The sequence below is a fragment of the Rana temporaria genome, chromosome 1, assembly GCF_905171775.1.
Source record: "Rana temporaria chromosome 1, aRanTem1.1, whole genome shotgun sequence".
Taxonomy (NCBI): Eukaryota; Metazoa; Chordata; class Amphibia; order Anura; family Ranidae; genus Rana; species Rana temporaria.
Genome location: NC_053489.1, coordinates 634,059,506 through 634,087,141, shown reverse-complemented (window position 1 = coordinate 634,087,141; position 27,636 = coordinate 634,059,506). Strand labels below are relative to the sequence as shown.

The following is a 27,636-nucleotide window of genomic DNA, read 5'->3' as shown; positions in this document are numbered from 1 at the left end:
TGAGTACCCCACCAAATAGCAGCTTTAACTATACGCCGAAAAAAGCAGACTAGAGACGACGTAAAAAAATGCGACGGCCGCTCGTACGTTCGTGGATCGTCGGAAATAGCTAATTTGCATACTCGACGCGGAAAACGATGGGAACGCCGAAGAATTGCATCTTAGATCTGAAGGCGTACGAAGACGTACGCCTGTCGGATCGAACCCAGATGCCGTTGTATCTTGGTTTGAGGATTCAAAACAAAGATAAGACGCGGGTAATTTGAAAGTACGCCGGCGTATCAGTAGATACGCCGGCGTATCAGTAGATACGCCGGCGTACTCTCTTTGTGGATCTGCCCCCAAACCTTTTCTGACATTTGTTGCTTACAAGTAAAACATCATTATTTTCTGCTAGAAAATTACTTGAAACATCCAAACATGATATACATATACATATACATATACATATATATATATATATATATATATATATATATATATATATACATATATATATATATATATATACATATATATATATATGTGTATATATATATATATATATATATATATATATATTAGCAGAGACCCTAGAGAATAAAATGGTGGTTGTTGCAATATTTTATGTCACACCGTACTTGTGCAGCGGCTTTTCTTTTGAAAAAATACACTTTAATTAATAAAAAAAAGAAAAAAAAACTAAACAGCAAAGTTAGCCCATTTTTTGTATAATGTGAAAGAAGATGTTACATCGCGAGAATCGTGATCTTTATTCTAAAAAAATTGTGATTCTTATTTTAGCCAGAATCATGCAACTCTTGTCTTATCATTAGAGCTTGTTTATACCACAATCCACAGCACGCTTGCAGTGTGTTTTTGTCATGTTTGCAGTGCAGTTTTTAGGATCATTTATGTTTTTTTTTTTTTTTACTGAGATGCATTAGCATGTGTCTGTGTGCTTTTATGTGCATTCCAGTATGTTTACATGTGATAAAATGCAGCACATGAAAGCTCCGAAATGGTATATACAAGGGCCCGGATTCAGAAAGGAGATACAACAGCGTATCTCCGAATACGCCGTCGTAACTCTGAGTGTGCGTGGTCGTAACTATGCGACTGATTTATAGAATCAGTTACGCATAGATTTCCCTAAGATCCGACCGGCGTAAGTGTCTTACACCGTCGTATCTTAGGCTGCATATTTACGCTGGCCGCTAGGTGGCGCTTCCGTATATTTACGCTAGGAATATGCAAATGAGCTAGATACGCCAATTCAGAAACGTACGTCCGGCCAGCGCATTTTTTTACGTCGTTTACGTTAGGATTTTCCCGGCGTAAAATTACCCCTGCTATATGAGGGGTATCCTATGTTAAGTATGGACGTCGTTCCCGCGTCGAGTTTTGAAAATTTTACGTCGTTTGCGTAAGTCGTTAGCGAATAGGGCTGTACGTAAGTTACGTTCACGTCTAAAGCAATGACGATTTGCCGCGTCATTTTGAGCATGCGCACTGGGATTCTTTCACGAACGGCGCATGCGCCGTTCGTAAAAAAAACGTAAAATACGCGGGGTCACCATTCATTTGAATAAAACACGCCCACATCATCCCCATTTGAATTAGACCGGACAACATACGTTACGCCGCCGTAACTTAGGGCGCAAGTTCTTTCTGAATACGGAACTTGCACCCTAATTTATGGCGGCGTAACGTATCTGAGATACGTTACGCCCGCAGAAAGATACGCTAATCTTTCTGAATCCGGGCCACGGTTTTTTGAAATGCATTAATTTTTCTTGTATATGCGCTTAAAAACGTGTTCAATCTGGTGTAAACAAGCTCTTCAGCTTCTAATCTTTATTAACATAATCCAAGTATCCTCACCTAATTGGTGATTTAAATGACTTTCTCCAGAAGAATCATATGCCATAATATTTGGGCACTAGATATTTTGGCCCAAACATACAAGAAAATGGCACCACAAACCCTTTGAAATGTCAGTACAGTTGATTAAAGCGAGGAATGAATATGTAACAGGAAGTCCTCAGAGTCCTCCTTCCATCTGATTATACTCTCCAGACCTTGTTATTTGCTGGATTGGAATGACTTGTTTTTCTGATTGTAGTATTTGAGCCTAGTCTTCATTTATTTGATGACGACGGTCACTTTCCTTTCCATCAGTATAGGCTGGGCTTTTATGTTCCCTTCTACTTGTCTGGCGCCATCAGTATTCATTATTTCCTTTATATCCTGCAATTTAAAGGATGAATTGATTTGTTTTTCTGCCATGTTAGATAGATGTCACACTAGATGTTGTTTTTTTTTTCCAGTATACACAGGCCTGACATTATTATAATGTCTGAAGGGAAATCAAATCCTTGCGTCACTATCATTATGTTCCGTGGTTTAGTACAAGTAGTGTCCTTGAGTTCATTTAACACAATAATATGTTTGTCAAGTGTCTTTTCATTTGCTTTTGGTACCTTATTTATAATTCTTTCTTTTTTTGGAAGAGATTGTTTAAATCGGGGGTGCCCAACATTGTGAAGAGCAAGGGCCACTTAAGCGACTTGGTAACCGGTTGCGGGCCACAATGAGCAGAGCGAGTAGATGGCAGCCCACTCGGCTCTATAGAGACCACTCTACTCTCAGCACACCAAACTCGCCGGTAATAACAGTCGATTAGGTAGATTCACATAGAACGGTGCAAAGTTGCGGCGGCGTAGCCTAGCGTGTTTACACTGCGCCGCCTTAAGTAAGAGAGGAAAGTACATGATTCTGAAAGCACTTACCTCCTTACTTAGGGTGGCGTAGTGTAAACACGGCGGGCGTAAGGGCGCCTAATTCAAATTGGTTGGAGGGGGGCGTGTTGTATGGAAATGAGGCTTGACCTCACGTTTTTTGACGTTTTTTGCTACTGCACATGCGATGGGCGCCTACATTTCCCAGTGCGCATTGCGGCTAAGTACACCGTACGGGCCTATTGATTTTGACGTGGACGTAAACGACGTAACTCCCGATTCGCGGACGACTTACGCAAACGACGTAAAAAATTTGAACCTTGCGGCGGGAACGGCGGCCATACTTTAACATTGTTATTCCACCTCATAGGTGGAATAACTTTAGGCCACCTAAGGCCTTACGGAAACGACGTAATTCGACTGCGGCGGGCTGGCGTACGTTCGGGAATCGGCGTACAAGCTAATTTACATAATCTACGCCGGCCGCAATGGAAGCGCCACCTAGCGGCCATCCGAAAAATTCCAAGCTAAGATAGAACGGCGCAAGCCGTTGTATCTTAGCTTTGTTTAAGCGTATCTCTGTTTGAGCATGCGCTTAAACATACGGCGGCGTAGATTCGGAGTTAGGTCGGCTTATCTACTGATAAGCCGGCCTAACTCTTTGTGAATCTACCTATATGGCTCAGTGCAGGTAACCCACAGGTGCACTTCTCTGCACCTGTGGATTAGTTGGAAAGCAGCCCAGTAACCACTGCAGAACAGATATGCTCATATATACACTATGATTTTAGTAATAAATTTACCTTTAATAACAGTATTCTATTCTATTTTTTTCCATCCCAGAGCAGGAGGTCGCGGGCCACATCACAGGGCTCCACGGGCCACATCAGGGGGCTCCGCGGGCCACTGGTTGGGCACCCCTGGTAGTGGTTCTAGTGTGGTCCGTAGACCATCTGTGATCCATGTGTATGCATCGGCTGGTCTTTATTGGGCTGACCTAGAAAGGAACCCAGAATGGGTACAGTTGGCTCTAGTACAAGTGTTCATAGTAACTGGCTTCGGACAATGTTTTCCCAAAAACTCTGAATTCTGGAAATGGTGTACAGATTTGGTGGGTAGGTGTACATTTGATCTACACAAAATAACAGCAGAAAACAGGAAGCGCCGACCTGAGTGTAGTATTGCGATGTTCATCTCACAAACACCATGCTGCGTTCAGCAACCACCGGTAGAATGATTGCTGTGTGTTGTTAGAATGGCATCCCAGGAACCAGGAAAACCACTGTGAATTGCGGCAGCGGATGTGACGTCACCAGGGACGGAGAGATGGCCAGGGAACACAAGAGGGGATGGGCTGACTGTAAGGCGATTGGAAGGAGCTGAAGCTCCGAGCGCATAGCCTGTGTATTCCAGTCAGCCTATCCCCTCTTGTGTTCCCATCTCTCTGTCTCACCCACTTCCGCGATTCACTACCACATTTGGCACTTCTTGGAGGGCGGGGGAGCAGGCACCTGTTTATGATTGCCAGAGGTTCAACCCCCACCCCTCTTCTTTCCTCCACAGTCTTCTGGGACACTTCACAGAAGAATCAGTTCGGATAAGGACATAAAAACTACTTTCACACTGACACGCTTTGCAGGCGCTATAGCGCTAAAAATATCGCCTGCAAAGGGCCCTGAAAGAGCCTCTCCCTTTTTTAGTCCCGAGGGCTTTCACACTGAAGCCGTGCTCTGGCAGGATGGTAAAAAAAAGTCCTGCTAGCCGCATCTTTGAGGTGCTGTAGTAGCGCTGTATACACCGCTCCTAAAGCCCCCCCTGCCCATTGAAATGAATGGACAGCTCCGCTGCATCAGCGCTTTGCCAGCAGTTTTAACCCTTTTTCGGCCACTAGGAAAAGCGACCGAATAGCGCTGCAAAAATTACGGTAAAGCGCTGCTAAAAATAGCGGCACTTTACCGCCGACGCTCCCACCGCCCCAATATGAAAGTAGCCTAAGTGTTCTAGTATTAGAAGTCAGCAGTTACAGTAATTGTAGCTTCTCTTTAACTGTAAATAGTGGTCCGGGAGTTATTGCTCTTACTTTTTATACATAGGCGTCCCTGACATGTGGGTTTAGATTTGTATGTGTGTTCTTGAGGATGGGGCGGGCTCAAAACTTTGAAGTGCTTGTGTGTAACTTTATTTTTTTACACTTTTTTTTTCACTTAGGGCCCTTTCACACCAGCGGACGAATGGTCCGCTTTTCATAAGTCCGTTTACGGACTTACAATGGTTCCCTATGGGATCATGGCCGTTAGCGGATGGAGCATCCGCTAACGTCCGTAATCACCTGCCTCCGTCAGGATCCGGTTTTTCAGACGGAAGAAAACCCTACTTTTCTTCCGTCTGACGGATCGGATCGGATGAACACGGACAGACGGTCCGTATTCATCCGATTCCCCATGGGGGAGAGCGGAGGAGAGACAGGGCGGTCTCTGCACTGTGTGCGGGGACCGCCCTGTCAGCCGACAGCTCAGCGGGGATTAACGGAGGAATCCCCGCTGAGCCAAACGGGCTAACGGAGCGGATCAATACGGATCCGCTCCGTGTAAAAGAGCCCTTAACCTTATTTTTCTCACATATAGGACTAGAAGTTCCTGACCCCTGATGTCTCATCCACCTTCCACTGAAGATAATAGAGTGTAGATTGCGCTCCATTAGCTTCCTCATTGCCACAGTGGCCTGGAGAAAGTGACATCCAAACCCGGATGTGACATAATGCACATCAGTTCCATATTCATTCTAGCTAGTGGAGATCAGCAAAAAATATATGCACTGGTCTCCCTCCCCCAAACCCAACGACACCTGCCATGGGGGGACGAACACTCTCCTGGTGTCAGGGCCTGGTTCACCTGCTGATGGCATCGTAGGTCTCTCTGATGAAAGCTGTAGTTCCAGTGACCACCAGCGGGTGTCCCCTAACAGGTTCCTGCAATCAGTTCCACCTGGCCCCAGCTGCTGGGAGGGTACTTAAAGCGGAGTTCTACTCATTTGTAAGTTTATTAAAAGTCAGCAGCTACAAAAAGTGTAGGTCCGAATTTTGGGCTGAATTTGGCCCTGAAACGGGCCAGAAGACACACAGGGCTCATGTGCAATTTGTACCGGAGCCACTCCGGAGATGTGTGAACCTGCTGCATTGAGAGCCAGTCACAATCTCCTGACATGTGAACTGTATGAAATCTCAAATACACAAAAAAGTGCTTTTGTGCAATTCATAGTAATTGAATGTAGATCAAATCAAAGATAATGAATTTTTTTTCAAAGGAAGAGAAAAAAGTTCATACAAAAAAAAAAAAAAAAAAAAAAATATATATATATATATATATATATATATATATAAAAAATATAAATAGATATTATTCAGTGTCCTGTGTCCATTTTCATTAATGTGTTATATTCTAACAGCAAAAACAATGTGCATACGTAGAATTGTCTCCACCAGTGTTATGGGGTTGCTTGTATTTGTAGTGCACTTATCTTTCCATCAGTATAATACTGCTCTCACATTACAAGATGGGCCTAATATAATTCAGGTCAAACAGGCTTTTTCCCTTTAACATAGGGTTATTATGCTCTTTTGTATGTATTATTCCAGGTTAATGTGGATCTTTCTATATAAATCCCTGGGATTCTTCAATGTTTATCCATTGGCATCCTAGCTTTTTCTCCCATATAGGACTGTGACTGTGGAGAGGCCTGCTTGCTATGGGGGCACATGGGCGTGTATGCTCCCGAGCCAGCTCTCTGTTTCCATAAGACACAGAGAGCGTGGCTCAGACACACCCCTCCCGCCTCCCGCCTCACTGGCAGTAATTGACAGCAGCAGGAGCAATTGCTGCTGCATCTCAGCCAATGAGGAGCCAGAGACGCTGGTGAGCCGCTGAGCTTGTATACATCGCTGGATCAAGAGTGATCTTAGTAAGTATTAGGGGGGCTGAAAAGGAAGCTGCACACTGGAGGCTTTTTACCTTCATGTATAGAATGCATGAAGGTAAAAAAAACTTTGGCCTTTATAAATGCTTTAACCCCCTTATTCCCCGTTTTGCTTTTGCTTATTTTTTTTGTACCATTCGTATTGAAACTTTTGCCATTTGCTTTTACGTTGTCTCTAACATAAATTTTTTTCAAATGTTTTGTAACACAAATTAAGCTCAATAATTCCTACTGTACTAGAAATAATAACAGTTACTTCCAAATCAGAAGGCCGATATGTGAAATGTAAAAATTGCTCTGGTCCATAAGGGGTATACATGTGTGAGAGCTGAAGGGGGTTATACAGGTGAAACTCGAAAAATGTGAATATCGTGCAAAAGTTCATTTATTTCACTAATGCAACTTAAAGTGGAGGTTCACCCAAAAACTAAATTTTTAACATTAGATTGAGGCTCATTTTGTGAAGGGGAATCGGGTGTTTTTAAAAAAATCAAAGCAGTACTTACCGTTTTAGAGATAGATGTTCTCCCGCCGCTTCCGGGTATGGGCTGCGGGACTGGGCGTTCCTATTTGATTGACAGGCTTCCAATGGTCACATACAGCGCGTCACGATTTTCCGAAAGTAGCCAAACGTCGGTGCGCAGGCGCCGTATAGAGCCGCACCGACGTTCGGCTTCTTTCGGCTACTCGTGACGCGATGTATGCGACCATCGGAAGCCTGTCAATCAAATAGGAACGCCCAGTCCCGAAGACCATACCCAGAAGCGGCGGAGAAGATCTATCTCTAAAACGGTAAGTACTGCTTCGATTTAAAAAAAAACACCCGATTCCCCTTCACAAAATGAGCCTCAATCTAATGTTAAAAATTGTTTTTTGGGGTAAACTCCCGCTTAAAAAGGTGAAACTTATGCCTTGTACACACGATAGGAATTTCTGATGGACTAAAATCTGTAGTAATTTTTCGTCAGAATTCCGATCAAGCTGTCCATCAGTTGCAGACTGTCAGACAAAATTCCGACACAGTGACAGAAAACACTACGACGAGCCGAGAAAAATGCTTCTGAGCATGCGTAGGAATTTTCTCCCAACGGAGTTCCACATAGAAGATCGGAATTTCCCATTTAAAATTTAAAACATGTTCTATTTTTTTTACTCTGATGGAAAAAAAACTTATGGGCCCACACACATAGGAAATTCTGATGTACAAGGCATAACACATGAGATAGACTCATTACATGCAAAGCAAGATAGTTCATGATGAGAGCAAATTTTGCATCTCATTTGGAAACCAAGGAGCCGGAGTATGGAGGAAGAATGGAGATGCACACACTGCAAGATGCTTGAAGTCCAGTGTGAAGTTTCCACAGTCTGTGATGATTTGGGGAGCCGTGTCATCTGCTGGTGTTGGTCCACTGTGCTTCATTAAGTCCGGGGTCACCACAGCCTTCTACCAGGAGATTTTGGAGCACTTCATGCTTCCTTCCACAGACAAGCTCTATGGGGATGCTGACTTCATTTTCCAGCAGGGCTTGGCACCTCCCCCCCACTGCCAAAAGTTCCAAAACCTGGTTCAATGACCGTGGCATTACTGTGCTTGATTGGCCAGCAAACTCGCCTGACCTGAACCCCATAGAGAATCTATCTGGCATTGCCAAGAGAAAGATGAGAGACATGAGACCGAACAATGCAGAAGAGCTGAAGGCCACTATTGAAGCATCCTGGTCTTCCATAACACCTCAGCAGTGCCACAGGCAGATAGCTTCCATGCCACGCCGCATTGAGGCAGTAATTGCTGCAAAAGGGGCCCAAACCAAGTACTGAGTACATATGCATGCTTCTACTTTTCAGAGGTCCGATATTGTTCTGTGTACAATCCTTGTTTTATTGATTGAATGTAATATTCTAATTTTCTGAGATTGTGGATTTGGGGTTTTCATGAGCTGTAAGCCATAATCATCACAATTATGACAAATCACGGCTTGAACTATCTTGCTTTGCATGTAATGAGTCTATCTCATATATTAGTTTCACCTTTTAAGTTGCATTAGTGAAATAAATGAACTTTTGCACGATATTCTAATGTTTCCCCTGTAAATTGTGACCTTCACAATACTGTGCACAGCAGCGTAAAGTTCCACATTTATATTGCATTGCTGGGATTGTGTATTGTGCCACGGATAACCATTCTCATCTTCTTCCAGGGTGTTGGGATGTTGCTCCAGAATGGACAGGACTGCAAGTCACAGTTGTCATCTTCTACAGCAGCTGCACGAGCAAAGGATCCAGGGCTTGCTGTGTGACTGCATGCTGGTGGTAAAAGGAGTCTGCTTTAAAGCACATAAAAATGTGCTGGCAGCTTTCAGCCAGTACTTTAGGTATGGAGCAGATTAATTCAGTGTCATGACTTTCTGCCTTAGAGAATACACCTATGTTTCTCATACTAAACATAGTTTTACTTTGATTCTGGATAGAATGAGGAAGGGTCAGAATTTTATTACAGGCTCTGACCCTGTTCATGAGATTTCCCTTTGCTTTCTGCCCTAGTGGCCACACAGTAAGTGAGAGGGTCACAGGCTGCAGTAAAATTCTGAGTTATACGTTCCTCTTTCCAACCACAAAAGACACATGTGCTGCAGCAATGAGGATGGTCTTTAACCACTTAAGGACCGCCTCCTGCACATTTACGTCGGCAGAATGGCACGGCTGGGCACAGGCACGTACCTGTACGTCCCTTTAAAGTGCCCAGCCGTGGGTGCGCGCCCGCGAGCCGGTCCGAAGCTCCGTGGCCGCGGGACTCGTTCGCCGCTGGTGTAAACACACCTTCCCCGTTCTTCACAGTGACAATGTCACTGATCGTCTGTTACCTGATATAGGGAAAGGTGATCAGTGAAGTCACACATCCAGCCCCCCCCTACAGTTAGAAACACATATGAGGTCACACATAACCCCTACAGCACCTCCTAGTGGTTAACTCCTAAACTGCAATTGTAATTTTCACAGTAAACAATGGCCCAGATCCACGAAGAACTTACGGCGGCGTATCTATTGATACGCCGCGTAAGTTCTACGATGAGCTGGCGTATCTTTGTTTTGTATTCACAAAACAAGATACGCCTGAATGTGGGCTAGATCCGACTGACGTACGTCTTAGTACGCCGTCGGATCTTAGGTGCATATTTACGCTGGCCGCTAGGTGGCGCTTCCCTTGATTTCTGCGTAGAGTATGCAAATTAGCTAGATACGCCGATTCTCAGAACGTACGTCCGCCCGGCGCATTTTTTTACGTCGTTTGCGTAAGGCTTTTTCCGGCGTATAGTTACCCCTGCTCTATGAGGCGTACGCAATGTTAAGTATGGACGTCGGGCCAGCGTCTAATTTTCCGTCGTTTGCGTAAAACGTTCGCGAATAGGGCTTTGCGTAAATTACGTTCACGTCGAAAGCATTGACTATTTGCGACGTGATTTCGAGCATGCGCACTGGGATACCCCCACAAACGGCGCATGCGCCGTTAAAAAAAACGTCATTTACGTGGGGTCAAGATGAATTAACATAAAACACGCCCGCATCTTAGTCATTTGAATTTCGCGCCCTTACGCCGACACATTTACACTACGCCGCCGTAACTTACGGCGCAAATTCTTTGGGGATTAGGAATGTCCGCTCTAAGTTACGGCGGCGTAGTGTATCTGAGATACGCTACGCCGGCCTATATATGCGCTGAGGTACGTGGATCTGGCCCAATGCATTTTTATAGCATTTTTTGCTGTGAAAATGACAATGGTCCCAAAAATGTGTCAAAATTGTCCGATGTGTCCGCCATAATGTCGCAGTCATGAAAAAAATCACTGATCGCTGCCATTACTAGTAAAAAAAAAATATTTATAAAAATGCCATAAAACTATCCCCTATTTTGTAAACGCTATAAATTTTGCGCAAACCAATCGTTAAACACTTATTGCGATTTTTTTTTTAACAAAAAATATGTAGAAGAATACGAATCGGCCTAAACTGAGGAAAAATAATTTTTTTTATATATCTTTTTTGGGGGTATTTATTATAGCAAAAAGTAAAAAATATTGTTTTTTTTTTTTTTCAAAATTGTCACTCTATTTTTGTTTATAGCGCAAAAAATAAAAACCGCAGAGGTGATCAAATACCACCAAAAGAAAGCTCTATTTGTGGGAAAAAAGGACGCCAATTTTGTTTGGGAGCCACGTCGCACGACCGCGCAATTGTCAGTTAAAGCGACGCAGTGCCGAATCGCAAAAACTGGCCAGGTCCTTTACCTGCATAATGGTCCGGGTCTTAAGTGGTAATGTCCACACGTGGCACATATTCGCCCAAGATGGCTGAGGTTACAGTATAGTGAGTCAGTTGTCACAGAGAGCTCCTGGTCTCTTGCTCAAGACAGTTTGCCAATTGGGTGACCACTGTGACAGACAATCACAGTGATCACCTAATTGATAGCCTGTCTTGCCGCCTGGCGTAAAAAGCCAGTTAAAGGGCTGCCGGGACTGGGCAGAAAGGGGTTAAAGTGGATTCAATTTGAATTTGATGTAATTTTTTTATACAAAATGGTCCATAAAGTTACTGGAAAAATGAGAGGGAAACGGAGCAAAATCCATGCCTCTCTTCCTCCACCACAGCAGTGATTGACAGCGGCTCGGTGTCCCTTTCTCGCTGCTTGTGTGTGCAGTGCTCAAAACGTGGTGCTCAGAGCGTTGCACAAACATAGGTCCTGGCAGCACAGGCATGTAGAACCGGTGCAGCCAAATGTAAATTTCAAAAATACAGTGGGGAAAATAATTATTTGATCCTCTGCAGATTTTGTACGTTTGCCCAATTACAAAGAAACAAAGGGTCTATAACTGTTATCATACAAAGGGTCTATAATTGTTATCATAGGTGTATTTTAAATGATAGAGACAGAATATCAACAAAAAAAAATTGAAAAAAAACCCACATAAAACAAATGTTATAAATTGAGTTGCAGTTCAGTAAGTAAAATAAGTATTTGTGCCCTACTAACCAACAATAATTCTGACTCCCACAGACTGGCTACAGTATGTACTCATGTAATACACAGATTAGTCCTGTCAATTTAAGAAGGTGCTCCTAATGACAACTCGTTATGTGTATAAAAGACACCTGTCCACAGAATCTTTTTCTTCCATTCAAACCTCACAATCATGGGTAAGACCAAAGAACTGTCAAAGGACATCAGGGACAGGATTGTAGACCTGCACAAGGCTGGAATGGGCTACAAGACCACCAGCAATAGGCTTGGTTATAAGGAGACAACTGTTGGAGCGATTATTCACAAATGGAAGAAATACAAAATAACCATCAGTCATCCTCGTTCTGGAGCTCCATGCAATATTTCACCTCATGGGGTAAAGATGATCATGAGAAAAGTGAGGGCTAACCACACAGGAGGAGCTTGTGAATGATCTCAAGGACGTTGGGACCACAGTCACCAAACATACCATTGGTAACCCAATATGTCACCGTGGATGTGCCCCCCCCCCCCTTTAAGAAGGCACATGTACAGGCCCCTCTGAAGCTAATGAACATCTAAATGATTCAGAGAAGGATTGGGAGAAAGTGCTGTAGTCAGATGAGACCAAAATTTAAGCTGTTTGGCCTTAACTCGATTTTCTGTGTTTGGAGGAAGAAAAATGCTGAATCTAACCCTAGCAACATTATCCCTACAGTCAAGCACGGAGGTGGAAACATTAAGCTTTCTAACCCCTGGGCTTCTGACACGGATATACCAAGGCTTAGAACCGGAGATAGCGGCGGTTCAGGTCAGCGGGACCAGGGGGCGAGGAGGGGCACCTGTGCAAGTTCACCTTACAGAGTTTTCTTTAACGGTGAACTTACCCTCTAGGGTCATGGAGTATCCTAGTCAGCCTCCAGACCTTAATCCTATAGAAAATGTATGAAGGGAGCTGAAACTTCGAGTTGTCACGTGACAGCCAGATCTGTAAAGAAGAGTGGACCAAAATCCCTCCTGAGATGTGTGCAAACCTGGTCACCAACTATAAGAAACATCTTTCCTCTGTGCTTGCCAACAAGGGCTTTTCCACCAAGTACTAAGTCATGTTTTGCTTGGGGTGCAAATACTTATTTTACTCACTAAACTGCAACTATGATTGAAATTATAGACCCTTTGTAAGGCCCCATTTACACTGCTGCTGCTAAACGGACGTTCAGAGGCATTTGGACACTTTTTTCAACTGCCCCTGAACTCATTCAGTCGTTTTTAGGCAGGTGCGTTTATAGGCAAAAAAATTAGTTCAGATGCCAAAGTTTCCGACGTTTCAGACGCCAAACGCTTCTAAACGAGGCTAAGAGGTGGGCAAACTTACAAAATCTGCAGGGGATCAAATAATTTTTTTTTCCCCACTGTAAATGAAATGGATGAGCATATACATGAATGAATGAAATAGACTTTAATGTCACGTTAAAGAGGAGGTCCGCCCACTCCTGCAAAAATTAAATGCCAGCAATTACAAATACTGCAGCTGCTATCTTTTAATAATAGGACACTTACCTGTCCTGGAGTATAGCGATGTCGGCACCGCAGCTGACGATTCCATCAGCTGTCGGGTGCTGCTGCCGCCATTGCCGGTAAGGGAACCCATTAGTGAAGCATTACGGCTTCACGCTGGGTCCCTACTGCACATTCTGTAGGGACCCTACTGTACGTGGCCAGAGGTCTGAGGGTGCTGGTGGCTCCCAGTGCTTCCTGGAGAACTAGGAGACACTCGGGAACTATTGACACTTCCGGGTGCTCCGAACGCAGGTTACTCCCACCCCACCCAGCTGTGACTGTCTCCAAGTTTTTCATAAAGCGCTGGGAGCCACCAGCACCCTCGGGTCTCTGGCCACATACAGTACTGTATACTGTACATCAGCAGCTTTACTGTACATACAGTGGGGATCGAAAGTTTGGTCACCCCAGGTAAAAATTTGTATTAATGTGCATAACGAAGCCAAGGAAAGATGGAAAAATCTCCAAAAGGCATCAAATTACAGATTATACATTCTTATAATATGTCAAAAAAGTTAGATTTCTTTATCGTTACATCACGGGACACAGAGCGGCATTCATTACTATATGGGTTATATGGAGTACCTTCAGGTGTAGACACTGGCAATCTTCAAACAGGAAATGCCCCTCCCTATATAACCCCCTCCCATAGGAGGAGTACCTCAGTTTTTACGCCAGTGTCTTAGGTGTTAGTCATGGTTTAGCTTGCCTCCGCATCCTTGGGATTAGGTGAGCTACCGGTTCTGTCCAAAAAAGCCTGCGCGCTAAAGTGGTCAGTAACCGGACCCCAAACCCTTGGGGTATAGCCCATAATGCTTTCTTTTTAAGAGAGCTGGACCCTGGGCCCAGAACTTAGAAAACCTTTGGGGCGCCTAATGTTTTCTGTTTGCCAGGGTGCTGTATGGGCCCAGGACAGTGGATCCTTCATGGAAGAAGAAGGTTCCCAGGGCCTGAAGGTCTAGACATCCCCACGGAGATGGGGGAAGATTGGACCTCTTGCTTGGCAAAGTCCTGCGGCATGGAGCAGGTAAGTAAGGGGAAAAACCTGCGGAGCTTGGCTCTTAGCAAGTTTTTTCTGGGAGGTCACAGGGGACATGCCTAAGGTTATGCATTGCATCTGGCAAACCAGTCACATATCATGAAGATAGGATGGCTCTATATGTTATATTTCCCCATAAAAAGTGACCTCCCTGGTAGTGTTGGAAAAGCTGTGAGTGGGGCCTTTTATGTACAAGTGTATGTGTGTGTCAGAGAGCTATGCTTACCTGCAAGCCTCCAGGCGATGCTCTATCCAGTCCTCTCCCTCATGCCTGCAAGGCAGGCAAAACGCTGACCTCCTCGTGTGTTCCAGGCCTGCGGCTGCAGGAACAGAGAGGCCCTTCCTCCCAACCCCCCCCCCCCCCGTCGGCGGGCGCGCGCGCGGTGCGCGTGCACGTGTTATAGACGCATTTGGCGCCGTTTTAGCTGGGGGGGAAGGGCGGGTCAGTGGTTTAAAGGAAGGGGCGGCCCTTCCTTAGATGCCACAGCTCATTCATTTCTCTGGCTTAAGGGAGGAAGGACTGGAGTGAAGCACGGGGCGCTGAGGACACACAGTGGCCAGAAAGAATACTACAGTCTTCAGAAGATTGTGGTTTAGCCTAGGAATAGGCTGGTTTTCTTTTCCATCTCATAGTCTTTTCTTTGGCAATACTACTCAGGGGGATAGAATGTTTTTTCTTGCCTAGATTGAAAAAAAAAAAAAAAAAGAAAAGTTTTTCTTTGAAAAAAAAAAGTGTCATCTAGGGTAGAGGAAACATTTTTTATTCCCCAAACAGGTGTTTGGGCATTTAACTATTATAAGTCCCAGGTACCAATAAGTAGCAGGTGTACCTCGGTATTGTACCATGGCATCAAGATCAGAGGGTACAAAAGGTGGGGATTCCCCCGCAGAATCTGAGGTCTCGGATAGAGCTATGCCGCTGCTTTCCCCACAGGGAGCCTTTGGGCCATCGGGGTCTGAGGCTAGAGCTGACGCGAGTCAACCCAACCCTAAGGTGGTCACGGAGGAGGTGTTACTCGCCTCTTTAAATGAGATGCGGAGAAGCATGGGAGAAATGATAGCCGCAGCCATGCGGGGTAGTAAGCGGAATAGATCTCCGTCACCCGTGCGCGGACCCTCGGAAGAGGAGGTCCTTTCCTCTGGGGAATTGGACCTCTTGGACAGAGACCAAGTAGGTTCAGGGATCGAAGATCCGGATACAGAGGAGTCTGGGGCAGTCTCCCTGAGGGAGAGCTGGTGGATTCAGGGCTTGACGGACTTGGTCCATAAGGCATTCAACCTGCCTGTACCAGATCTCCAGGTATCGACGGTTTCAGCTTTGGGCTCACTGAGGGCGCCTCAAAGCAGTGCTGTGTTTCCGATCCATCCTCTATTGGAGGAAGTCTTATTCCAAGAGTGGAACAAACCAGACAAGGTTTTCTTTCCACCTAAGAAATTTTCTGTCTTATATCCTATGGAAGAAAAGTTTTCCAAGAGATGGGCTTCTCCTGCAGTAGACGCAGCCATCTCATGTGTTAACAAATCGTTAACATGTCCTGTAGAAAACGTACAGGTTTTCAAAGATCCAGTTGATAGACGCTTGGAAGCCCTACTTAAGAACTCCTTCACTTCTGCAGGGGCAGTAGTACAGCCAGCCGTGGCTGCGATTGGAGTCGCTCAAGCTTTATCGGATCAATTTAAGCAAATGCTTGAACTTATTCCTGCCGAGCAGGCAGAAGAATTTTCGGATGTCCCTAAGGCCATATGTTTTACGGTAGACGCAATCAAGGATTCTATCCAACAAGCGTCACGTTTATCATTATCCCTTATCCATATGAGAAGACTCTTATGGTTAAAAAGCTGGGAGGCTGAGCCCCCATGCAAGAAGCTCCTGGCAGGGTTTCCCTTCCATGGAGGACGGCTCTTCGGAGAGGACTTAGATAAATACATTCAGACCATTTCAAGCGGCAAGAGTACTCTCTTGCCAACTAAGAAGAGGGTTCAGGGACCTGCGTTTAAACGACAGTCCTCCCCTGGGCAGGGGCCCTCTAATGCCAAGCAGTATCGACGGCCTCCTGCAAGAACAAACTTCGGCTTCAACAGCAGATCACAAGGACAGGCTGTTAGGGGCAAGAGGCAGTGGTTTCGCAAGCCAGCAAAACCAGCCCCCAAGTCTACCTCATGAAGGGGCGCCCCCACCCACGAAGGTGGGGGGAAGGCTGCGACTCTTTTCGGAGATTTGGGAAGCCAGCATTCCCGACGAGTGGGTACGGTCTTCCGTGGCCACAGGCTACAAGCTAGAATTCCTAAGGTTTCCTCCTCCTCATTTCCAGGAGTCGAGGATTCCAAACGATCTGGAGAAAGGAGCCGCATTAAGGTCGGCTCTAGATCGTCTACTTTCCCAGGAAGTAATAGTAGAGGTACCAGTCCTGGAACAGGGGCTGGGTTTCTACTCCAACCTATTCATCATCCTAAAGCCCAATGGAGATGTCAGGCCAATTTTGGACCTAAAGATGGTAAATGCATACTTAAAAGTCCGCTCATTTCGGATGGAATCCGTGCGGTCAGCAGCTGCCACACTCCAAAAAGACGACTTCATGGCGTCCATAGACATAAAGGATGCCTACCTTCATGTTCCAATTTATCAGCCACATCAAAGATATCTACGCTTTATGGTGGCTTCGCGTCATTTCCAATTCGTGGCGCTTCCCTTCGGGTTGGCTACGGCCCCCCGGGTGTTCACGAAGGTTCTAGCTCCAATCCTAGCCAAGCTAAGGATCCAAGGGGTCACGATCCTAGCATACCTGGACGACCTCCTAGTCATAGACCACTCGTCTCCCGGCTTGGAACGAGCAGTGGCCCTCACGGTCCAATACCTCGAGAGGTTCGGCTGGGTCCTAAATCGAGAAAAGTCAGCATTCCAGCCCACAAGGCAGTTGGAATATCTCGGCATGAGATTAGACACGGAACAACAAGGGGTGTTCCTACCTCTGAGGAAGGTCAAAGCCATCAAGGAATTAATCCTACTGGTTCTAAGCAAGAAAGAACCGACTATTCGCCTATGTATGAGATTACTAGGCAAGATGGTGGCTACTTTCGAGGCGGTGCCATACGCCCAGAGCCACACTCGCATCCTGCAGGCAGCCATCCTGTCAGCATGGAGCAGAAGGCCACAGGCCTTGGATATCCCGTTGCCTCTCTCATCAAGAGTCCGGCAAAGTCTGTGTTGGTGGTTAGACCCTCAGAATCTACTGAAGGGAAAATCTTTCAGCCCAGTGGCTTGGAAGATAGTGACCACAGACGCCAGCCTGACGGGCTGGGGAGCGATTGTGGATGGTTCCACTCGCCAAGGTATTTGGGCAAAGCCAGAGAAGCTTTTACCCATCAACATCTTGGAGCTCAGAGCTGTTCGACTAGCCCTCAGGGCTTGGACGTCGAAATTGCAGGGGCTCCCGGTGAGAATTCAATCAGACAATGCCACGGCAGTGGCATACATAAATCACCAAGGGGGGACCAGGAGTCAGGCCGCTCAGAGAGAAGTGAGCTTGATTCTCCTATGGGCAGAGGCTCATGTGCCCTGCATATCGGCAATATTCATTCCCGGAGTGGACAACTTTCAGGCGGACTTCTTAAGCCGCCAGACTCTATGGCCGGGGGAATGGTCTCTGCATCCACAAGTCTTTCAAGCACTCTGCCAAAGATGGGGAGTGCCGGACGTGGATATCATGGCATCGAGACTCAACAAGAAGCTAGACAGGTTCATGTCCCGCTCAAGGGATCCGATGGCCTGCGGAACCGATGCTCTGGTTTGCCCTTGGCATCAGTTCAAGCTTCTTTATGCGTTTCCCCCGCTCCAGTTACTACCCCGCCTGCTGCGCAGGATCCGGGTGGAGCACATACCAGTTATCCTGGTAGCTCCAGCATGGCCCAGAAGGGCTTGGTACTCACTAATCCTAAGGATGGTAGTGGGAAACCCTTGGACTCTGCCTCTAAGGCCAGACCTGCTATCGCAAGGTCCGATCCTCCACCCTGCCTTACGGCATCTAAATTTGACGGCCTGGAAGCTGAATCCTTGATTCTCAGGGGTAGAGGTCTGTCTCAGAAAGTAATCTCTACCCTAATCAGAGCCAGGAAACCGGTCTCTAGGGTGATTTATCACAGGGTCTGGAAGGCCTATATAGGCTGGTGCGAGTCCAAGCTATGGCTTCCTCGCAAGTTCACCATAGATAGAGTTTTAAGTTTTCTCCAGCTAGGAGTGGATAAAGGATTGGCATTAAGCACAATCAAAGGACAGATTTCTGCCCTGTCAGTGTGGTTTCAGCGGCCGCTGGCCACCCACTCGCTGGTTAAGACCTTCCTTCAAGGGGTCTTACGTATTAAACCTCCAGTTAAATCCCCGCTTTGTCCGTGGGATTTAAATCTTGTTCTGTCGAGTTTACAGAAACAACCGTTTGAGCCGTTGGCTGAAGTTCCTTTGGTTCTACTGACAAGGAAGTTGGTGTTTTTGGTTGCCATAGTTTCCGCAAGAAGAGTTTCGGAACTGGCAGCCTTATCCTGTAAGGAACCATATCTTATATTTCATAAGGACAAGGTCGTTCTCCGCCCTCATCCTTCCTTCTTACCGAAGGTCATATCCAGTTTTCATTTGAACCAGGATTTGGTATTACCATCCTTCTTCCCTAAACCTACTTCCAGAAAGGAAGGGTTGCTGCATACCTTGGATATTGTCAGGGCCATGAAGGCCTATCTTAAAGCTACAGAGAAGATCCGGAAAACAGATGTGCTGTTTATTCTACCGGATGGGCCCAAGAAGGGGCAGGCAGCTGCAAAGTCCACCATCTCTAGGTGGATTAAGCAATTGATCACTCAGGCCTACGGCTTGAAAGGGTTGCCTCCTCCAGTATCATTAAGGGCTCATTCTACTAGAGCCATGGGCGCCTCCTGGGCAGCACACCACCAGATCTCTATGGCTCAAGTTTGCAGGGCGGCAACCTGGTCTTCTGTCCACACATTTACAAAATTCTACAAGTTGGACGTAAGAAGGAATACTGATACTGCCTTCGGGCAGGCAGTGCTGCAGGCTGCAGTTTGAGACCCTCGGATTCCGGGGGCTCCTCTTTTTTTGAGTTAAATTTAAAATTTAAGATTATTTTTCTCAAATAAGTTGGATTTATTATGATTTGAGTAGATCTCTAAATTAAATCCTTTTGTCTTGGAGATGTTCTCCCTCCCCTCATTGTAAGCATTGCTTTGGGACATCCCATATAGTAATGAATGCCGCTCTGTGTCCCGTGATGTAACGATAAAGAAAAAGAGATTTTTAATACAGCTTACCTGTAAAATCTTTTTCTTGGAGTACATCACGGGACACAGAGCTCCCACCCCTCTTTTGAGGACCATTTTGGGAGGCATACTGCTTGCTACAAAACTGAGGTACTCCTCCTATGGGAGGGGGTTATATAGGGAGGGGCATTTCCTGTTTGAAGATTGCCAGTGTCTACACCTGAAGGTACTCCATATAACCCATATAGTAATGAATGCCGCTCTGTGTCCCGTGATGTACTCCAAGAAAAAGATTTTACAGGTAAGCTGTATTAAAAATCTCTTTTTTATTTCCATCATTTACACTTTCAAAATTACAGAACACAAAAAAATGTCGTCTGCAAAAGTTTGGGCATCCTGCCGAGTTAATATCTTGTGCTGCCCCCTTTGGCAAGTATCACAGCTTGTAAACGCTTTTTGTAGCCAGCCAAGAGTCTTTCAATTCTTGTTTGAGGTATCTTTGCCCATTCTTCCTTACAACAGTCTTCCAGTTCTTTGAGATTTCTGGGCTGTCTGTCATGCACTGCTCTTTTAAGGTCTATCCATAGATTTTCAATTATGTTGAGGTCAGGAGATTGTGAAGGCCATGGCAAAACCTTCAGTTTACGCCTCTTGATGTAATCCCCCATCGATTTTGAGGTGTGTTTATTATCATTATCCATTTGTAGAAGCCATCCTCTCTTTAACTTCAGCTTTTTCACAGATGGCATCAAGTTACCATCCAAAATTTGCTAAAATGTTATTGAATCCATTTTTCCTTCTACTCGTGAAATGTTCCCTGTGCCACTGGCTGCAATACAACCCCAAAGCATGATTCATCCACCCCCATGCTTAACAGTTGGACAGAGGTTATTTTCATTAAATTCTGTGCCCTTTCTTCTCCAAATGTACCTTTGCTCATTCCGGCCAAAAAGTTCTATTTTAACCTCATCGGTCCACAGAACTTGTTTCCAAAATGCATCAGGCTTGTCTATATGTTCATTTGCAAAGTTCAAATGCTGATTTTTGTGGTGAGGACGTAGAAGAGGTTTTCTTCTGATGACTCTTCCATGAAGACCATATTTGTACAAGTATCTCTTTATAGTGGAATAGTGTACCACAACTCCAGTGTCTGCCAGATCTTTCTGGAGGGACCGTGCAGTCAAACGTGGGTTTTGAATTGCTTTTCTCACAATCCTGAGATTTTCAGTTTCAGTTTTCTAGACAACTGCTTAGAAGAACCCATGGTGCTGATTGTTGGGGCAAGGTCAGATGAGTCTGGGCATTTAAAACCTTTGAGATTGACATCACCTGGTCTTCCCAGACGATGATTGAGAACAATCCATGACACTGGCAGGTCTCAGCTTTGCAAAGGGGGCAGTGCATGCTATAAATTCTGCAGGGTGCCCAAACTTTTGAAGACGCCATTTTTTTGTTTTCTGTAATTTTGAAAGTGTAAATGATGGAAATAAAATCGAACTTTTTTTGACATATTATAATAATGTCTAATCTGTAATTTGATGCCTTTTGGAGATTTTTCCATCTTTCCTTGGCTTCGTTATGCACATTAATACAAATTTTTACCTGGGGTGCCCAAACTTTCGATCCCCACTGTATACACCAGCAGCTTTACATGGATGAGCACCAGACTCCTTAAAATTGTGAGTGTAATTATTTTTCTTTTTTTCTTATTAAAACTACTGCTCGTATCACAAGACGGCGCTCGCATATCGAGTCAAAATGGAAAAAAAAATGTTTGCTTGTCTTCCAAAACGCTTGTATACCTCATTACTCGCAAACCAAGGTATTACTGTACACTCATATGCAATTAAAACATTAAATCATGAGAATTTATTACAGGGATCCTGGACAGTGATGAGGTCTAGCCATGGAGCAAAACCACCCTTTTCTTATAGGCTTACCTGTAGGTAAAAATGAGCAAGTGGACAATACAACCGCTTTAGGTAACCCTTATGCCTTGTACACATGACCGGTTTTCACGACGAGAAAACTGACATTTTTTATATTGGTCGTGAAAAACGGTGGTGTGTATGCTCCCTAGCAGTTTTCTCGACGAAAAAACTGCCCGCAAAAAAATTCAAACCAGCTCTTTTTTTTCTCGTCGGGTTTCCTGTCAGTCTTTTTCTCGTCGCGAAAAACGGTCGTGTGTATGCTTTTCCGAGGGGAAAAAAAAGGTGCATGCTCAGAATCAAGTATGCAGCCCAAAAGCAGCCCAAAGGGTGGCGCCATTTGAAGGAACTTCCCCTTTATAGTCCTGTCGTACGTGTTGTACGTCACCGCGATTTGGTCTGACTTTTTTTGCATGAACGTATGTATGCAAGTCAGGCTGGAGAGGAATCACGTTGGGAAAAACGTCTTTTTTTTTCCTGTCGAGAAAAATGGTCGTGTGTACGAGGCATTACTGGTGTAAAATCCTTGTGTCCTCCCTCCCACTGCTAAAATATGTTTTTTAACCTTCAGAATTTAATACAAATACAAACTTTGCAACCCTGATTGTTACGAATAGTCTTGGAGGACCTGTAAAAGAGTGTAGGATCCTAAACTTAAACCATTCTTGATTTTCCCTTCCACAGATCTCTGTTTCAGAATACCTCAGTCCAGAAAAATGATGTCTTCCACTTAGACATCAAGAATATTGGAGGCATAGGTCAAATCCTGGACTTCATGTACACCTCACATCTTGACTTGAATAATGATAACATACAAGCTATGCTGGACATTGCACAGTGCCTCCAAGTACAAAACGTCCTGAATATGTGTTACAGTTTTTTAAAACTGACTTCAAATGTGGAGTCTGTGACTCCTATTCCATGTAGCAACTCGGAACCCTTACCGGGCAATTACCCAGCGTTTACTAACTCTGAATCCAGCGAACAACTAAGCACTCCAATACTGGAAGATCCATTAACAGAGGCCAGACATTCCCTGCCATTGTTGTCTGATAAGGGCAGTGTCCCTTCAGCTGAGGCCCCTAAACCCACATCTGTCACCGTCAACTCAAGTAGTAAAGAACTTCCGTTAAAGCAGTATGGTCAGCCCTACAAACTGCGGGACTTTTACAGTAAACTCTTCTACAAGGAGAATGCAGACAAGGCAGCAGAACAAGCTACAACGGCCACCATTGAGTCTAATTTGACAGAATCACAACCATGGACTTTGACTTCCTCTGAGTCGATATTGGCCCCATCAGATTCTTTACCTCTGGAACCTTTGCCTGCATTTTCTCATACGTTTGTTTCCTCCCAGGATCAAGAAACCCCACTGCTGCAGTTCCCTACAGAAATGCGACTTAAAAAAGCCATTCACTTTCTCAGGTCCCAAAAGGCAGCAGAAGAGTCAGCTCAGCCGATCGTGGTCTTGCAAAACACTATAGAGGAAACAGTGTTCACCAATGAGGTGCTTGACAATACAGAACAGACCTTTCTAGAAAAAGAAGCCGACAGTGAAATGCTTGAAAACATTGCTCAGGATGTGGAGGGGGAAAGAGCGGAGAGCCCTAATTTGGAAGATGCAGGTGTATCGGTACACAAGCACTGTGCGTGTGACTTGTGTGGCAAGACCTTCAAACACCCCAGCAACCTGGGGCTACACAAACGTTCTCACACAGGTACAGTGAGGTAATGGTTTGATGTTTTCCACATGAAAGAGAAAAATAGCAAGCAGGCCATCATGGTACACGATAGCTTATAAAGCACTGAGTATTTATTATGGAGGCATAACATATGATAACTTTTAGGTCCCTTGCATAACCACTCTTCACCATAACAGATCAGTGCCTCTTTGATGAAGCCCAATGTGGGTGAAACATGCCAGGGGGCATGACCAATCGGCTGGGATCTAAGCTGAAGCCTTTCTTTCATTTAGCTTACATTGGAGTTGAACACAGTGTGCGGCAATACCTGCGTATTGCACTCGTTACCATCTCATAGTTTATCACAGCCTTTCTTAACCTTTTCAGAACAGAGGGACTCTAGAAATAACGTTCCCATTTTGGGAAACCCCTGCTAAAAACTTCTATATCTACAACTCATAATACAGGGCTCGACAAATCCCGGGCACCAGGTCGCCATGGCAACTAGAAATGGTGTCCTGGCGACTTGGCTTTTTTATTTTTGTGAGATGGCGCCATCTGGTGGTGAGCCGTTGGTATTACAAGTTATTACCACTAGATGTGTGAGCTGGCGCCATCTGGTGGTGGCCGTTGGTATTACAAGTTAAGCATTACAAGTTAAACAGCAATTCTAATGTCATTTTTCAAAATTTTTCACTGCCATCTTCTTCCCTCTAATTAGAACCCCCAAACATTATATATATTTTTTATCCTAACACCCTAGAGAATAAAATGGCGATCGTTGCAATACTTTCTGTCACGCCGTATTTGCGCAGCGGTCTTACAAACGCACTTTTTTGGGAAAAAATTACACTTTTTTTTAATTAAAAAATAAGACAACAGTAAAGTTATCCCCATTTTTTTTTATATTATGAAAGATAATGTTACGCCGAGTAAATTCATATCCAACATGTCACGCTTCAAAATTGCGTCCGCTCGTGGAATGCCGACAAACTTTTACCCTTTAACCACTTAAGCCCCGGACCAATATGCAGCCTAAAGACCCAAGGGGTTTTTACAGTTCGGGACTGCGTCGCTTTAACAGACAATTGCGCGGTCGTGCGACGTGGCTCCCAAACAAAATTGGCGTCCTTTTTTCCCCACAAATAGAGCTTTCTTTTGGTGGTATTTGATCACAGTTTTTGCGCTATAAACAAAAATAGAGCGACAATTTTGAAAAAAAGCAATATTTTTTACTTTTTGCTGTAATAAATATCCCCCAAAAACATATATAAAAACATTTTTTTTCCTCAGTTTAGGCCGATACGTATTCTTCTACCTATTTTTAGTAAAAAAAATCGCAATAAGCGTTTATCGATTGGTTTGCGCAAAATTTATAGTGTTTACAAAATAGGGGATAGTTTTATTGCATTTTTATTTTTTATTTTTTTTTTACTACTAATGGCGGCGATCAGCAATTTTTTTCGTGACTGCGACATTATGGCGGACACTTCGGACAATTTTGACACATTTTTGGGACCATTGTCATTTTCACAGCAAAAAATGCATTTAAATTGCATTCTTTATTGTGAAAATGACAGTTGCAGTTTGGGAGTTAACCACAAGGGGGCGCTGTAGGAGTTAGGGTGCACCTAGTATGTGTTTACAACTGTTTGGGGGTGTGGCTGTAGGAATGACGTCATCGATCGTGTCTTCCCTATAAAGGGAATGACGCGATCGATGCGCCGCCATAGTGAAGGACGGGGAAGCCGTGTTTACACACGGCTCTCCTCGTTCTTCAGCTCCGGGGAGCGATCGCGACGGAGCGGCTATAAACAAATAGCCGCGCCGTGGTCCCGGATCGCTCCCCGAGCGGACCCGACCTCCGCATGTAGCGGGGGGGGTCCCGATCGGACCCCCCACCCGCTAATAGGCGAGGACGTACGTGTACGCCCATGTGCCTGTACGTGCCATATTGTGGACGTATATGTACATGCGGGGGTCGGGAAGTGGTTAAAATCTTCATAGGCGACATTTAAAAAAATCTACAGGTTGCATGTTTTGAGTTACAGAGGAGGACTAGGGCTAGAATTATTGCTCATGCTCTACCAATCGCGGCGATACCTCACATGTGTGGTTTGAACACCGTTTACATATGCGGGCGCTGCTCACGTATGTGTTCGCTTCTGCGCGCAAGCTCGTCGGGACGGGGTGCGTTTTCTGGCTCCTAACTTTTTTAGCTGGCTCCTAGATTCCAAGCAAATTTGTCAAACCCTGTCATAATACATTAGTGTGATGGTCAGTGGGAAGAATGCTCCTTACACTTGTGATCATTGGGAAGAATCAGGGTGGATTTGATGTAAATCACTAGTAAAAAGGCTTTATTTAAATCAACTCAATTTAAATCATAATTTTTAAAGAGCAACTGTCATCTCTGTCCCGCAGCGGCTCCTCCTCTGACCCGCTGTTGACTCACCAACAGTCCCATTCACTTTAATGGGACAGCTGGTGATGCAGCAGTGACACAACAAGGGGAGGGATGTGGCATTAGCAGGTGAGTGGATGCCCGCTAACTGGCTCTGCCATGATGGATCTGAAATGGCAGGTGCTCTTTAAATGTAAGGACTTATGCCGCGTACACACGACCGTTTTTCATGATGTGAAAAATGCAATTTTCTTAAATTATTCATTAGAAACGATCATGTTTGCCTCCAGAGCATTTTTCTCAACGTGAAAAATGGCCATTAAAAATTTAGAACATGCTCTAATTTTTCTCGTTGTTTTTTACGTTGTCGTTTTTCATGTCTTGAAAAACAGTCGTGTGTGGGCTTTAACGATGGGGGATAAAACGCGCATGCTCAGAAGCAAGTTATGAGACGGGAGCGCTCGTTCTGGTAAAACTAGCGTTTGTAATGGAGATAGCACATTGGTCACGCTGTAACAGACTGAAAAAAGAAAATCGTCTCTCACCAATCTTTTACTAACACAAAATCAGCAAAAGCAGCCCAAAGGGTGGCGCCATCTGAATGGAACTTCCCCTTTATAGTGCCGTTGTACGTGTTGTACGTCACCGCGCTTTGCTCGAGCATTTTTTTGTGCGTATGCAAGACAGGCTTGACAAGAATCACGACGAGAAAAACTTTGTTTTTTTCTAGGACATTAAAAATGGTTGTGTGTACGCGGCATTATTCTTGCTGGTAGTTAGAATCTTTAATATTTGCAAATAAAATTAAGTATTTAGAATAATAAGCTGTCAGGTTATTAAAAGCGGCATCAGGATCAATTTAGGTTAATATGTTAATCACACATAGTTGGAGATCTTCTCAAATGCTTTTATTTAATTAAAACAATAACATTATGTTACATATTCTTGTATTTGCTTAAAGTGGTCCTAAAGCTTCGTTTTTTTTTTTTTTTAAAACAAACATATCATACTTGCCTCCACTGTGCAGTTCGTTTTACACAGAGTGGCCCCGATCGTCTTCTTCTAGGGGCCCCCGGCGGCTCTCACGGCTCCTCCCCGCAAGAGGGTTTGCTTGCGGGTGTGCTCCCATACCATACAATCGGCACCCATAGCCACCGATTGTATGACTCGGCCAGTGTTGCCAACCTACCAGATTGAAATTTACTGGCACAACACCCAAAATTTACTGGCACAGACAAATTTTTACGGACATTTTACAAAAGTTACAAAATTACAGTTTTAAGTGCACATTTCAGTATTTAGGCTACAAACAAGTACACTATGCAAATAGCAATACGATTGAAGGTACATATTAAGGTAAAAAAACATATTTCTGTTATTTTTGCTATAATAGTCCATCAGTTTCTGTTCCCCATCACCTCCTGCCCCCACCAGCTCTTGCTACCATCACATCCTGCCCCCACCACCTGAACCCACCACCTCCTGCCATCACCTCCACGTCCTGCCACCACTAGCTGTCAGCTCCTGCTGCCACCATCACCTCCGGCCAGCTCCTGCCACCATCATCAACTCCTGCCCCCACCATCACCTCCTGCCGCCATCATCACCTCCTGCCGCCACCATCTCCAACCAGCTCCTGCCCCCACCATCACCCCCTGCCACCATTACCTCCTGCCAGCTCTTGCCACCATCACCTCCTGCACCCACCACCTCCTGCCAGTTCTTGCCACCATCACCTCCTGCACCCACCACCCCCACCTCCTGCCACAATCACCTCCTGCCCCCACCACCCCCTGCCACCATCACCTCCTGCCAGCTTTTGCCGCCATCACCTCCTGCCCCCACCACCTCCTGCCAGCATCACCTCCTGCCAGCTCTTGCCGCCATCAACTCCTGCTCCCACCACCACCACCTCCTGCCAGCTCTTGCCGCCATCACCTCCTGCTCTCACCACCACCTCCTGCACTCACCACCCGAACCTCTTGCCACAATCGGCTCTTGCCACCATCTCCAGTCCTGCCCCACCACCTCCTGCCAGCATTACCTTCTGCCACCATCACCTCACCCACCTCC

General features: G+C 45.1%; 1 protein-coding gene across 1 annotated transcript in view; it reads left to right on the top strand.

Annotated features, from left to right (window-relative positions):
• The window catches only part of ZBTB49 (zinc finger and BTB domain containing 49), a 72,060-nt gene that overhangs the window by 4,336 nt on the left and 40,088 nt on the right, over positions 1-27,636 (top strand). The window contains exons 2-3 of the mRNA XM_040335417.1: positions 8,894-9,067; positions 22,162-23,195. Of these exons, the coding sequence (XP_040191351.1) occupies positions 8,916-9,067; positions 22,162-23,195 (1,186 nt within the window). The 5' untranslated portion in view covers positions 8,894-8,915. The remainder of the gene's footprint in view (positions 1-8,893; positions 9,068-22,161; positions 23,196-27,636) is intronic.